The sequence below is a fragment of the Neophocaena asiaeorientalis genome, unplaced genomic scaffold (genome assembly GCF_003031525.2).
Source record: "Neophocaena asiaeorientalis asiaeorientalis breed wild unplaced genomic scaffold, Neophocaena_asiaeorientalis_V1.1 scaffold276, whole genome shotgun sequence".
NCBI lineage: Eukaryota > Metazoa > Chordata > Mammalia > Artiodactyla > Phocoenidae > Neophocaena > Neophocaena asiaeorientalis.
The window spans coordinates 339,806-353,780 of NW_020173725.1; the positions used below are offsets into that span (position 1 = coordinate 339,806).

A 13,975-nucleotide genomic window follows, 5' to 3' on the forward strand; every position below is an offset into this window, starting at 1 on the left:
CATATTAACTATCTTATTGTCATCAGTTTCCATATTATCAGTTATTATGTTCTCTGTCCACAAAATATATAACCTTGGAATTCTCTTTGGCCTGGGTCTCTTGACACCCAACTCAGTACTCTTTTTGCTCTGCCATGTTGCCTTGTGTTATTAGGTAACTTGATCTTTCATATGTCTTAGATCCTTAATTTTAAGAAGTTCCTGGAGGGCAATAACCACATATTATAATACGTTTCTAGTTTACAAGAGATTTTTTTATACCAAAAGTTGATGTATGAATTATTTGGAATCAGCCATGTTTTTTTTTTTTTTCCTTCAGACCTATTATAGCTTTAGGTTAAGGTGGGGTAATCCATAATGTGTCCAAAAAGGAGAAAAAGGAGCAAAACAGCTCCTGCCCATCTGGGGCTGCTAGTAGGTTGGATACACCTCCTACCCCCGAGAGCTTCCTGCATGATATGGTCCAGCGGATCAGCACCTAGCATAGAACTGTGAACACAGTAGGTGTTTTCTGCCAGTAAAGTTAACAAAACCCACTACTGGGCTTCCCTGGTGGCGCAGTGGTTGAGAGTCCGCCTGCCGATGCAGGGGACGCGGGTTCATGCCCCGGTCCAGGAAGATCCCGCGTGCCGCGGAGCGGCTGGGCCCGTGAGCCATGGCCGCTGAGCCTGCGTGTCCAGAGCCTGTGCTCCGCAACGGGAGAGGCCACAACAGTGAGAGGCCCGCGTACCGCAAAAAAAACAAAAACACTACTTATTTTCGTGCATAATAAGGGAGTACATTTAAGTCTTTCTCAGAGTGCATGGCACAGTATAGTTGTCAGTAGTCATTTTGTTATTAAAGTACACACAAAGCAACATGATGACCAGAAGGATGTTCTCAAAAGTAACCAAGCTCATAGGTACAGAGAACAGATTGGTGGTTGCCAGAGGTAAGGGTGGGGATGGGAGAAATGGGTGAAGCATTTGGTTTTTTAATTTAAATAAATTGAATTTTGAAAAATATAATAGTAGATTTTGTATTTATTTGAGAAATCTTAAGACATGCAGATGCCATGTCAGGAAGTGGTCATAGTGCTCATAGAGGAGTATGTATAGGAGTGACAGTTACCTTTCTTCTGACAGACAGAATTATAGGTGATTAACCGGAATCAGAAAAATGATGTGACTTAACCTTAAGGATTTTCTGCAGATTCTGTTTATACTTTGAAAATTATCAGAATTACTATTAAAGTATAATTTAATAATGCAAATATAGGCATGATTCTTGAAACTTCTTTAATCCTTCCAGAATATGGCATTTCAGGCTGAACAAAAAATAAAAGCAGATATTTTACGAAGCTTGAGTACTGAACAGCTATTCCGGTTATTATCAGATTCAGATTTGAATGTGCTGATGAAGACATTGGGCCTTCTTAGAAATCTCCTCTCTACTCGCCCAGTAAGTAAAATCACCCAGGTTTCCAGATTAGCTACCCCTGCATATGCATCACAAAACATTGCCCTGCCTCTCTGCTCCCATCAACATCTGCCCAGAAGTGTGATTCAAATGCTGCCCCTTCCCAGAGAAGCCAGGAGTTGATGTTTAGACCTGTCACCTTCATAGGTGTTCTGGGAGCTGTTTCACCATATGGCCACCTAACCCTCCACTCCTGCACTGCCTGTCCTCTCGTTCCTCCGTGCTGGATGGGAGCCTGCCTTGACTTGTTACTTGATTTTTACTTGATTTGCTGGCCAGGATGGGTTTTCTCCTCTGCCTAAATCACTTATCTCTGGGGCTTCAGCTTCTTTCCCTTTAGAGACTCCTTCTCAGTGCTATTCTGTAGATACCTCCCTGCCCCGCCCACATTGACTGGATTGACCTCTGAAGGTGTCAGCATGGAGAGCAGTGGGCATATGTCACAGCAGGAGAGGCTGAGCCTTGGTGTGGGGTCTTTCTTGTTGTTCTCTAATGTTCCCTGAGCAACAGGGTCAGCGGCCTTCAGGCAGATAAAGAAATGTGGGTGGTTCCCTTCTCTGTGCCTCACTTGTTTTCTGAGTCTTCTCTGTACATTGTTTAACTTTTGGAAGTCTTCTGTTCTCTTCTATGGTCTTTTTCTTTGTTCTCCAAATCATAATTGTGGGTTTCCCATTGTTTTGCAGCACATAGATAAAATAATGAGTACTCATGGAAAGCAAATTATGCAAGCTGTCACCCTTATTTTGGAAGGGGAACATAACATTGAGGTCAAAGAGCAGGTATGTGTTCCTTTTTTTTTTTTTTTTTTTATTTTTTTTTTTTTGGTAGGAATATCTTCTGAGTGTGAGTACCCAAGAGAGATCGTAGTTAGGAGTCTCCTGAAGTATTCAAGTCTGCAAAAGACAGGGTGCTGAGATCAGAGGTGCTGTAGAGACAAGAAAGTTCTGAGGGGAGAGACCCTTCACCACCCCTTAAACGCTCTTCAAGAATTCCTCCTCTTGGGGCTTCCCTGGTGGCTCAGTGGTTGAGAGTCCACCTGCCGATGCAGGGGACATGGGTTCGTGCCCCGATCCGGGAAGATCCCACATGCCGCGGAGCCTGCGCGTCGGGAGCCTGTGCTCCGCAACGGGAGAGGCCACAGCAGTGAGAGCCCCGCATACCGCAAAAGAAAAAAAAAAAAAAAAGAATTCCTCCTCTTGGAATGGAAGAAAACATGACCAGAGTCTATACTTTTACCCTCTGTGTCACACTCTGTACATACTATTCGTCTCTACAGGGATGGCCACCTCTGACCATCCTAGAGTGAATCCTTTCTCCAGGATTCACTGTTTCTAGCCCTCTATATCACCATGCTCTGAACTTAAATTCCTACAATTCCCTGATGAAATAATCCCTTATGCTGGAGACATCTTTTTTTTTTTTTTTTGCGGTACGCGGGCCTCTCACTGTTGTGGCCCCGGACCGGGGCACAAACCCGTGTCCCCTGCATCGGCAGGCGGACTCTCAACCGCTGCACCACGAGGGAAGCCCTGGAAACATCTTTTATTTCTTTATTCTCATGCTTCCCAGTTCCTTATTTCTATCTCATACCCCTACTTTCTGTTGTGTTTCAATAGGGCAAGTTTAAGGTAGGCATGAAAATACAGAGGCTATGCGTTCATCAGGAGACAGTTTGGGAATTACTTTTCTATAATTCCTGGGATTTATTATAGGATTTTTAACATAGTATATATTTTGTCATAAAAGGAAAAGTCACCTGCAAACTTAAATTTTTAACACAGGATCTGAAGTTATGGTAATATTCAGCTTTCTGACATAAATGTTGGCTACATGGGTGTGTTCATTTCACAGTTCATTGAGCTGTACACTTATATGTATGGAAGAAACTTGCCCAAGGTCATCATGGAGAGTTGGACCCAAAGTCTAACTGCAGGGCCCACGCTCCTTATCCTCTGTGTTCCTGAGTTGAGTAGTTCATCAGGCTTCAGAAGAACAGTCCAGGAAGCAAGAGTGGTAGGACTTGGGAGCTGTGTTGGAATTTGTGAGCAAAAAAGGTGATAGATTTGACAAAGTGCTTTTAAGATGGATGTTTTAGGTGATTTCTACTGAAATTCAGTAATAAACAACTATGTTTTTTGCTTAACAAAAATTTAACACAGAAAAACTATGATCTTGTAGGCATCACTGAAATTAGGGTGAATGAGATTTGTTTCTGGAACACAACAATAAAGAAGAGGCAGTGTTCAAAATAAACTGTTCTACCTGGAGAGCATAGAAATTTGTTTACAAAGACAGCTCACCTAGATAGAATTCCACGAACTTGAAAGGCGAAGCAAGGTAGAAAGGTGAGGCAAGATTTGGATGAAGGCAAAAGAAAAGGCCAACACCAAAGGTGTTTTGGCAGGATACAATGATACCCTCTCACAGATTTGGGTGATGGTCCAGAAGTAGGCGACTCTGGGGAGGCTTAAACTGTCTGGTTTTTAGCTAGAAGTTTAATTCTTCTCAAAAGTATCAAAAGATACATTCTTTTCTTCCTTTTTTATTGAGATATATTGATATACAATAAGATACATGTATTTAAAGCATACAGTGTGATAAGTTTACATATATTAATACCATGAGACAATCACCATGATCAAGATGGCGAGCATATCTATCACTGTCCTTAGATCAGGAACAAGACAAGTATTCCATTGTTACTACTCCTATTCAACATCATACTGAAACTGCTATCGAGTACAGTGAGGCAAGAAAAAGAAATAAAAGGCATACAGATTGAAAAGGAAGAAATAAAACTCTTCCCAGACAACATGAAAGTCTGTGTAGAAAATGTCATGGAGTCAAGCTAAAACTAGTCAGTGAGTTAACCAAGGGCACAAGAAGAATCAATTGTATTTTTATATACTAGCATGAACAAGTAGAAATTAAAAATTTAAAAACACTATCGTTTACAATAGCTCAGAAAAAAATGAAACTATGTATAAGTCTCACAAATTATGTGCAGAATCTGTTTGCTGAAAACTATAAAACACTGATAAAGAAAGCAATCTAAGATCTAAATAGATATATACCATATTAAAATGTCATTATATATTACCCTTTACATATGTTGTTGGATTCAATTTACTGAAATTTGGTGAGGAATGTTTCACATCTATATTCATGATATTGGTGAATAGCTTTCTTGTGATGTCTTTGTCTGGTTTTTGATATTGGAGTAATGCTTGCCTCGGGGAATGAGGTGGAAGTGTTCTCTCTTCAATTTTCTGCAAGAAAATTTGTGAAGAATTGGTCTTCTTTCTTTCTCAAATTATGGTGGTATGTACCAGTGAAGCCATCTAGACCTGGTGTTTCTTTTGTGGAAAGGTGTTTAGCTACAAATTCAATTTCTTTTATAGAAATAGAACTATTCAGTTTATCTGTTTCTTCTTGAGTGAGCTTTGACATTATGTCTTTCAAGAAATTTGTCCATTTCATCTATGTTTTCAAATTTATTAACATAAAATTGTTCAAAATATTCTCTTGTGTTTTTAAAGTCTGTAGTATTCTTTGCAGTGAACTGTCTTTTGTACTTTATATTGGTAATTCCTTTTTTCCGGATTCAGTCTGTCTAGAGGTTTATCAATTTTATTGATCTTCTCCAAGAAGCAGCTTCAGTTTCATTGATTTTTTCCCCCCTTTTATTTTTCTATTATCTATTTCAGGGGTTGGCAAACTTTCTACAAAGGGCAAGGCAGGTATTTTAAGTTTTGCAGGCTATACAGTCTCTGTAGCAACTTCTCAACTGTGCTTTTTTTTTTTTTAACATCTTTATTGGAGTATAATTGCTTTACAATGGTGTGTTAGTTTCTGCTTTATAACAAAGTGAATCAGTTATACATATATCCCCATGTCTCTCCCCTCTTGCATCTCCCTCCCTCCCACACTCCCTATCCCACCCCTCTAGGTGGTCACAAAGCACTGAGCTGATCTCCCTGTGCTATGCGGCTGCTTACCACCAGCTAGCTATTTTACGTTTGGTAGTGTGTATATGTCCATGCCACTCTCTCACTTTGTCACAGCTTACCCTTCCCCCTCCCCATATCCTCAAGTCCATTCTCTAGTAGGTCTGTGTCTTTATTCCCGTCTTACCCCTAGGTTCTTCATGGCCCTTTTTTTTTTTTCTTAGATTCCATATATATGTGTTAGCATAAAGTATTTGTTTTTCTCTTTCTGACTTATTTCACTCTATATGACAGACTCTAGGTCCATCCACCTCACTACAAATAACTCAGTTTCAGTTTTTTTTATGGCTGAGTAGTATTCCATTTTATATATGTGCCACATCTTCTTTATCCATTCATCTGTGCTCTTCTAACCTGAAAGCAGGTATAGACAATGTGTGTAAGCACGTAGACATGGCTGTCTTCCAGTAAAACTTTATTTACCAAAACAGGCATTGGGTTGGGTTGTATTTTGTCCACAGGCCATAATTTGCCAATCATTACCTCTATATCATTGATTCCAGTTGTTCATATGAGTGTGTGTGTGTGTGTTACTTTTATCTCTGCTCCCTAGCTCATGTGTTAAATTGGCTTGGCCCATGAACTAAATCAGTCTCTTTAAGATTTGGTTTCTTGTCTCCTGAGAATATTTACAGAAGGAGTACGTGGGCTTCAAAGCAGAACTCTAGGTCACTCTGCCATGCTGGACAAGCCTGAGGATGCATAGGTGTATTCTAACACTCCAAGAAGGGGAATCACTTGCCTATCTTGCTGGCCTAGGCTATTCTGAGGACTATTTCCTGAAATCCTCCCTTATACCCACTGTCTTAGTAGGTAAGAGAGGGGTAGTTCTTCCCTAGGTGAGTTTAAATTCTTTTCCGTGGTTAGAGTCCAAATCTGTTTTTCCCCCTTGCTTTCCTCTCAGTCCTGAAAAATTCAAGGGTGTTGTGCATGTCAAGACTTCTGACAGGCTCGCCATGTACCGGATCACTGTGAAATCTGATGTCTTCCTCAGATCATCTCTCTCCCACTTCTGGGGCATATCAAGGTCTCCTCTTCATGATTTAAGTACCCTGGAATGAATAGTCCCCCAGTGCCTTGGATCATAAATTGCATTTTCTGTTTCCTGTATCCTAGAGGCAGCCTTTTTTGGTTCAAACCTCAGGACTCACTCCTTAACAATCTAGTTACTGCAGTGCTGTAATCTAGGAAAAATAAGATCACACACCCTTTAAGATATCTGAGGGTTTGGGCCATAGTAAGAAAACATTCTCCTCAGTTAGCTATAACCTGCAAGCTTAATTAGCTTAAGTCTAGCAAAGAGAAAGGTTAAAATTGGAGAAAATTATTTGAATCCAGGCACCATCTCCACCTCTCGTCACTTTCTTTGAGTAATTCCTTACTCTGCTCCTGGACTCAGTGTCACTTCCTCCAAGGATCCTTCCCTGACCCTTGCATTATCACACAAATGCACTTAGTACTTTCTCAGTTCTGTTTTTTTTTTTTTTTACATCTTTATTAGAGGATAATTGCTTTACAATGGTGTGTTAGTTTCTGCTTTATAACAAAGTGAATCAGTTATACATACACATATGTCCCCATATCTCTTCCCTATTGCGTCTCCCTCCCTCCCACCCTCCCTATCACACCCCTCTAGGCGGTCACAAAGCACCGAGCTGATCTCCCTGTGCTATGCGGCTGCTTCCCACTAGCTATCTACCTTACGTTTGGTAGTGTATATATGCCCATGCCTCTCTCTCGCTTTGTCACAGCTCACCCTTCCCCCTCCCCATATCCTCAAGTCCGTTCTCTAGTAGGTCTGTGTCTTTATTCCTGTCTTACCATTAGGTTCTTCATGACATTTTTTTTTCTTAAATTCCATATATATGTGTTAGCATACGGTATTTGTCTTTCTCTTTCTGACTTACTTCACTCTGTATGACAGACTCTAGGTCCATCCACCTCATTACAGATAGATCAATTTTGTTTCTTTTTATGGCTGAGTAATATTCCATTGTGTATATGTGCCACATCTTCTTTATCCATTCATCCGATGATGGACACTTAGGTTGTTTCCATCTCCGGGCTGTTGTGAATAGAGCTGCAATGAACATTTTGGTACATGACTCTTTTTGAATTATGGTTTTCTCAGGGTATATGCCCAGTAGTGGGATTGCTGGGTCATATGGTAGTTCTATTTGTAGTTTTTTAAGGAACCTCCATACTGTTCTCCATAATGGCTGTACCAATTCACATTCCCACCAGCAGTGCAAGAGTGTTCCCTTTTCTCCACACCCTCTCCAGCATTTATTGTTTCTAGATTTTTTGATGATGGCCATTCTGACTGGTGTGAGATGATATCTCATTGTAGTTTTGATTTGCATTTCTCTAATGATTAATGATGTTGAGCATTCTTTCATGTGTTTGTTGGCAGTCTGTATATCTTCTTTGGAGAAATGTCTATTTAGGTCTTTTGCCCATTTTTGGATTGGGTTTGTTTTTTTGTTACTGAGCTGCTTATAAATTTTGGAGATTAATCCTTTGTCCTCAGTTGTGTTTTTACCTCAGTTGCACCACAGTGAAAGGTAATTGTGTGCTGGCTTTGGAGTTAGGGAGAGTGTCTTATTCCTTTCTCAGCCCGTTGCCCAGTGGAGTGGGCGGAGTGCATGCACATTATAGGTGCTCGGCCAACGTTTGTTGAACTGCTAGGGCTGTCACTGGCTCAGTGTCCCTGTCACCATCCATTCACTTTTACCTTAATCCTTGCCTCTTGCTGGTCTGGCTGTGAGAATGTAACAGCCAACGAGAACAGTCTTTTCCTCCAGTACCAGCGTGCTGATTGTCCTCATGATGCGACTGTCCTGCCAGCTGGCACCGGCTCCCTCTAGCCTTCACATAAGGCCAGCCTGGACTAAGCTTCTTCACACATTTTGCTTCCCTTTCTGTTCCTCCAGTAGGGTTCAAAAAAGTCAAGAGGTCCTCATTGCATGTGGCTAGTGGACGGGGATCCAGAAGGTCATGAGCTTGGAAGCAAGTGGTATTTGGAAGGGGAGGTAGGGGGGAGTTACAACACCTTTGAAGTTTCTACCAAAGAGACTACCTCTTTGAAGAAGCCTTGTGGGTTAGTAGCAAGAGCTTCTCTTAAAAATGAAATTTTCAAGAAAATATTAATAAATTACATTTTCCCTATGATTTATGTGATAGCATGAACTATGGCTGCCTTTGCCTAGCAGTGATGGTTTATGCCCAGAAAGAAGCCACTGAAACATTTGGGCTCTCTTTTAGCTAAGGCAGACTTTCCTTAAGTGTGGTTACTTTTGTTGGCAATGACGTTATGAGATAAGAAATCAGGGCATTCAGAGTGGAACCTGTGAGAATCCATGTACTTCAGATGGGGAATTGCCTAAGTTCTTGAGAGAGCTTGAGTCTGAGGACTTCAGAGCTTTCCTGATCGCTGGCCCTTTGTTCTTTTCCAGACACTGTGCATCCTAGCCAACATAGCAGATGGGACAACGGCAAAAGAACTTATTATGACCAATGATGACATCCTGCAGAAAATCAAGTATTACATGGTAGGCCTTTGTCCCCTTCATGGCTCCACACTAGCTGCACATGAGAAGGCAAGCACTGTAGCACTGTTAGCTCAAAACGAATTGTGCAGAGATTAAACAAAGAGGTAGACTCCTCCGTAACCGATTCCAGAAACTCTCTTCCATCCTGAAGGGAAAAACGACACCAGGCTCTTGAAGCTTGTGCCATTCCCCACCCTATCGTCTGAGTGCCTTCCTCTTACACAGTGACAGCTTGGGCTCTTGGCCTTCTCTCAGTGCCCCCAAAGCTTCCCTCTCAAAGCTGCAGTCCTATACGGATGAACCCTCTAGCCTCTGGTATCTCTGGCTCTTGTTCTTTGATCATCTGCTTTCAGTCACAATCTGCTACCTACTTGCAAACACCTCAGCCACCTACTGCCATGGCCATACCCGGGATCTTGTCATCACCAGAATCTGCCCATTGCCAAAATCTGGAAATCAAACATCCCTCCTCTTTTCATTCTGTCGGCGTCTCCTAGCAAAACCCTAATTGTGGATGAACCTGTCTTCTCTTTGCCTCCTCGTCAGAGTTAACAACTGCAGAGAAAGGCACAGAACCGGGCTGACTGGTTTCATGTTAAATTCACACTTACAAAACCCACATGGGCACTCAGCACTGCCTGGTACCCTCCTGTGATTCTCCAGCAAGCTGGTGCCTCCATTTTCCGGAAGAACAGGTTCTTACTTTCTCCTCATTCTTTAAACCTCACCTCTTATCTCCCTCATCACTCTTAGTGGTGACCTCACCTTTTGTTTTACTAAGAGAATAGAAGCCAAAATCCTTCAGCCGTTCCCTATTACACCTTAAATAAAATCCATCCCCCCACTTTTTTTTTTTTTTTTTTGGGGTCCTCGGGCCTCTCACTGTTGTGGCCTCTCCCGTTGCGGAGCACAGGCTCCGGACGCGCAGGCTCAGCGGCCATGGCTCACGGGCCCAGCCGCTCCATGGCATGTGGGATCTTCCCGGACCGGGGCACGAACCCGTGTCCCCTGCATCGGCAGGTGGACTCTCAACCACTGCGCCACCAGGGAAGCTCCCATCCCCCCTTTTGATGGCCTGTGGAGTCCTATATGACCTGACTCATCTGTATCCCCCAACTTCTCTCATTCCCCTCTTCCCTTTGTTCACTACACTGACCTCTTTCCACTCCTGGTAGAGGCCGTGCATGTTCTTTTCTGCCTCAGGACCTTCACACATGCTGGCTCCTCTGCCTGGAATACTATTCTCCCCATGGGATGCCTTCTCGCCTCTCAGATCTTAGCTCTGCTAACACTTCCTTGTGGGCTCTCATCTGCGTGGGTTATTCTTTGTTACGGCATAATTGAGTGAAGTACTCCCTTCAGAGCACTTAGCTCAATTATCGCAACATATAGTTGTTTGTTTGTGTACCTACCGACTGTAAGCTCCCTGAGGGTAAGGACTGTATCAGTTCTGTGCACAGTTGTATATCCATCACCCTGTACAGTGCCTGGCCTTTAGTATATGCTTAGTAAGTATTTGTTGAATGAAATCCATACTGCTTCAACTGGGAACTCCCCTATCTTTCCAGTACCAGATCCACATAATATCTCTGTAATCTTCTGAAAGCTTCTCTGGACTTCCCATACCCATTGAGGTACACCTGTCTCTCTGCTGCTGTTCAGAGCCAGACTTAAGAGCGTCTTCTGCACGTGCTGTCTCCTTCCTCACCACTAAATTCACTCTTTAGCCCACTTCATCTGGCCTCCAACCCCATTGCTCAACTGAAACTGTTCTGGTTAAGGTCACCATCCTATTATGCCAAGTCCAAAGGATGGTTTTCTCTCCTCACTTATAGTGAATTTCAGCACAGCTGTTTCCTCCTCCTGAAAACATTCTTTTCTCTTGGCCTCCATTCCATTATGCCTCCCTGCTTAGCCCTGGACCTTTATCTTTGCTCTTGCACATGTACTATTGAGATTGATGGTTCATACCCTTCGTTGCATGGTGGAGGAATCTTTCAAAGACTGTTGCCTTGCCCCTTTCCTCCTGAGATTCTGATTTAATAGTTCTGGGGTGTAGCCTGGGCATCAGTGTTTTTTTTTTACAGTTCCCCAGGTGGTTCTTAGGTATAGCCAGAGCTGAGAACCACTGGTTTAGGGAATCTCATCCACTCCCATGGCTTTTGCTGTCATCCCTATTCTTTGTTTGGTTTCTGGGCTCCAGTTCAGTAGTCAGTTTTGATAAATAGATTAGGCATTATCTTATTTACACTGTCATGGTATCAAGCAGTACAAAACACAACCACAATAATGGTTACTGGCCTTCAAAAGCCATGACAGCAAGCTTCCCTGATGGTGTCTACAGCTTTACAAATGCTGGTTCTTTTCTTAGTGGGCAGGAGGGGGTAGGGGAGCAAGGTCCGAGGGTCACACCGAGGGTATTCTCCAGCCTAGACCTCTCTTCTGAACTCTGGACTCGTATATCTTCCTGCTTACTCAGCATCTCTCCGTGGCTGTCTGAAGCCTCTTGAGGTTGGTGTTTAAAAATCGATTCTTAAGTATCTCCCCTAAACCTAAATTTCTCCCCTCCTGACCTTTTCCATCTGAGTAGAGTGGTTCTGCCATCTACCCATTACTCACACCAAGGAGTCAGTCTTTATTTCTCCAGCTCCTTCGTCTCGTAATCCAGTTTATCAGTAGGTCCTGTTAGCCCGGCCCCTAGCCGCTCTGGATGCTGTTGACTTCTTTCTGTCGCCGCTGCTCTCACCCTAGTTCAAGCCATAGCCTCTCATACCTGACTGACCATAACAGCCTCCCAGACACCTCAGCACTGTCACTCCAGTCGCTTCAGCCTGGGTGACCTTCTAAAAGCGTAAATCAGGTGTTGTCCCTCCACTGCTTAAATCCTTCAGGGCTTCCTGTCAACTCAGAATGAAATCAGTCCTTACTCTGGCCCGCAAGGGCCTACAGTTTAGCCATGCCTACATCTCTGAACTAATGTTACTCTACTTTTCCTTCTCAATATGCATAAGCTCTACAGTTTCTTCTTACCTCAAACCTTTTCACAGACTTTTCCCTCTTCTTGGTACCTCTTGCTCTTTGTACACCTGGCACCTTCCTGTTCTTCCTATTTTTTATTCTTCCTCTGTATAAATATTGCCTCCTTCAAAGAGATCTTTTCTGTCCATTTCACTTAAAATTAGGTTCCCAGCCCTCCACCCTCCAGTTTTCCCTATCACAGCAATTTGTTTCCTCAAAAAATGTTTATTGAAGGATGGATGAACTTATATGTAGTAAATACTTACTGTTGTATTATAAATAAGTTCATTTATTCAATACTCATTGCTGGCCTGATGCTGGGAGCAGATGACACATTTTATTCTGTTTTGTCTTAGTGGAGCCCCAACTGGACAGCTCTTTAAAAGTCTTGGCAGGTAGGAGGGAAAAAGAATCACCAACCATAGAATTCTAATGAAGGAAGGCATGTGCTTTTCTTTGTCTCTGCTTAGTTCAGATATAGTTCTACATGGCAAGACGAGTCTGTCTCAGCCTTCAAGAAACTGTTGGGCATATATCGTGTCATGGTATTTCACAGATATGCATAAGTTATTTAAGTGTAGTGGGGACTTTCTGTTTTTAATTGACCAATTAAAAAATCATCTGTAACACAGAGATTGGACTTGTGGTTGCCAAGAGGGAGGGGGAGGGGGAGGGATGGACTGGGAGTTTGGGGTTGGTAGATGCAAACTATTACATTTAGAATGGATAAACAACAAGGTCCTACTGTATAGCACAGGGAACGATATCCAGTCTCCTGGGACAAACCATAGTGGAAAAGAATATAAAAAAAAGAATATATATACATGTATAACTGAGTCACATTGCTGTACGGCAGAGATTGGCACCGCATTGTAAATCAGCTATACCTCCGTTAAAAAAAAAATCATCTGGAAAGGTTGTTTTACCACTGGGTCCTCTTTCATTTAGGAGAAAGCACTGTATATGGACAAATAATAACTTAAGCAAAAATGGTTGTACTTTCAGTACCTAAAGAGAAATAAACCAGAAGTGTGGTTCAGGAAAATAGGAGGCTCCTTAAGAATAGTAGAGACTTAGTCAAGTTTTTTGTGATGTGCCTGTAGAAATAAGAGTACTTTGAATCAGATACTCAGTAGCCAAAGAGATGAATACTAAGTGCACATCCATTCAGTTTATTGGCCCTGAATGTTTCCTACTGTAGAGAAAGCATAGTCAAAAGCATAGACTTGGCATATGCCAGTGTTCCTGTGTGTATGGGTTGAGTGATAAATTGCAGACTGCACCTGTGGCCCTAGAGGTGTTTTGTTTGGCCAGCCAGAGGGTTTCTAAAATTTGAGTGTGAATGTCTTTTGGCAAGGCTTCACTCCCCAGTGTGCTGGATTTCCTACCATTCTCTTGTCTTTAGCCCAACCTGTTCACCCATTAGTACTAATTTTGTGGCCCCTCAAGACATTTGGGTTTGAGGTCCCTACTTCAAACTTTTAGGCTATTGGAATTGCCTGTGGTACGTTACCAAAAATTACCTCAAATGAGATTACCTCTATTTTTGTTTCCTTTTCTGCATCAAATAGGGTCATTCACATGTCAAATTGCAGCTTGCTGCTATGTTTTGTATATCAAACCTCATATGGAATGAAGAGGAAGGTAAGAGATTGGTGAGATTTGTTCTGAAGAAAATTATGGGAAGGAAGGTCTTGCACAGGAAAGGCATCAGGTGCCCCTGCAATCCTGGGTAGAGGCACCACTCACTGGCCCCCAAGCCCCCAACCGTGTCACCTTGGTATGAATGAGAATCCATGGGTCTAGTTAACACTGAGCCCCACCGTGGAGTCAGCACTGTTCCAGATTACTGAACGTGAGGGTGGAGGAGACCGTAGGGAAGTGAGTGACAGTCCTTGTCCTTGAGAGGGCTGAGGAGGAGGATGGTGAGACGCGCTTGAA

At 42.6% G+C, this 13,975-nt stretch overlaps 1 protein-coding gene across 5 annotated transcripts in view; it reads left to right on the forward strand.

Moving 5' to 3' along the window:
- The window catches only part of ARMC8 (armadillo repeat containing 8), a 105,218-nt gene that overhangs the window by 83,850 nt on the left and 7,393 nt on the right, over nt 1-13,975 (forward strand). For 4 of the 5 annotated variants that reach the window (XM_024750756.1, XM_024750752.1, XM_024750753.1 and 1 more), the window contains 4 exons: nt 1,291-1,440; nt 2,142-2,237; nt 8,921-9,016; nt 13,606-13,678. In XM_024750756.1, the coding sequence (XP_024606524.1) occupies nt 1,291-1,440; nt 2,142-2,237; nt 8,921-9,016; nt 13,606-13,678 (415 nt within the window). The remainder of the gene's footprint in view (nt 1-1,290; nt 1,441-2,141; nt 2,238-8,920; nt 9,017-13,605; nt 13,679-13,975) is intronic. The other variant, XM_024750754.1, reaches the window with a different exon arrangement.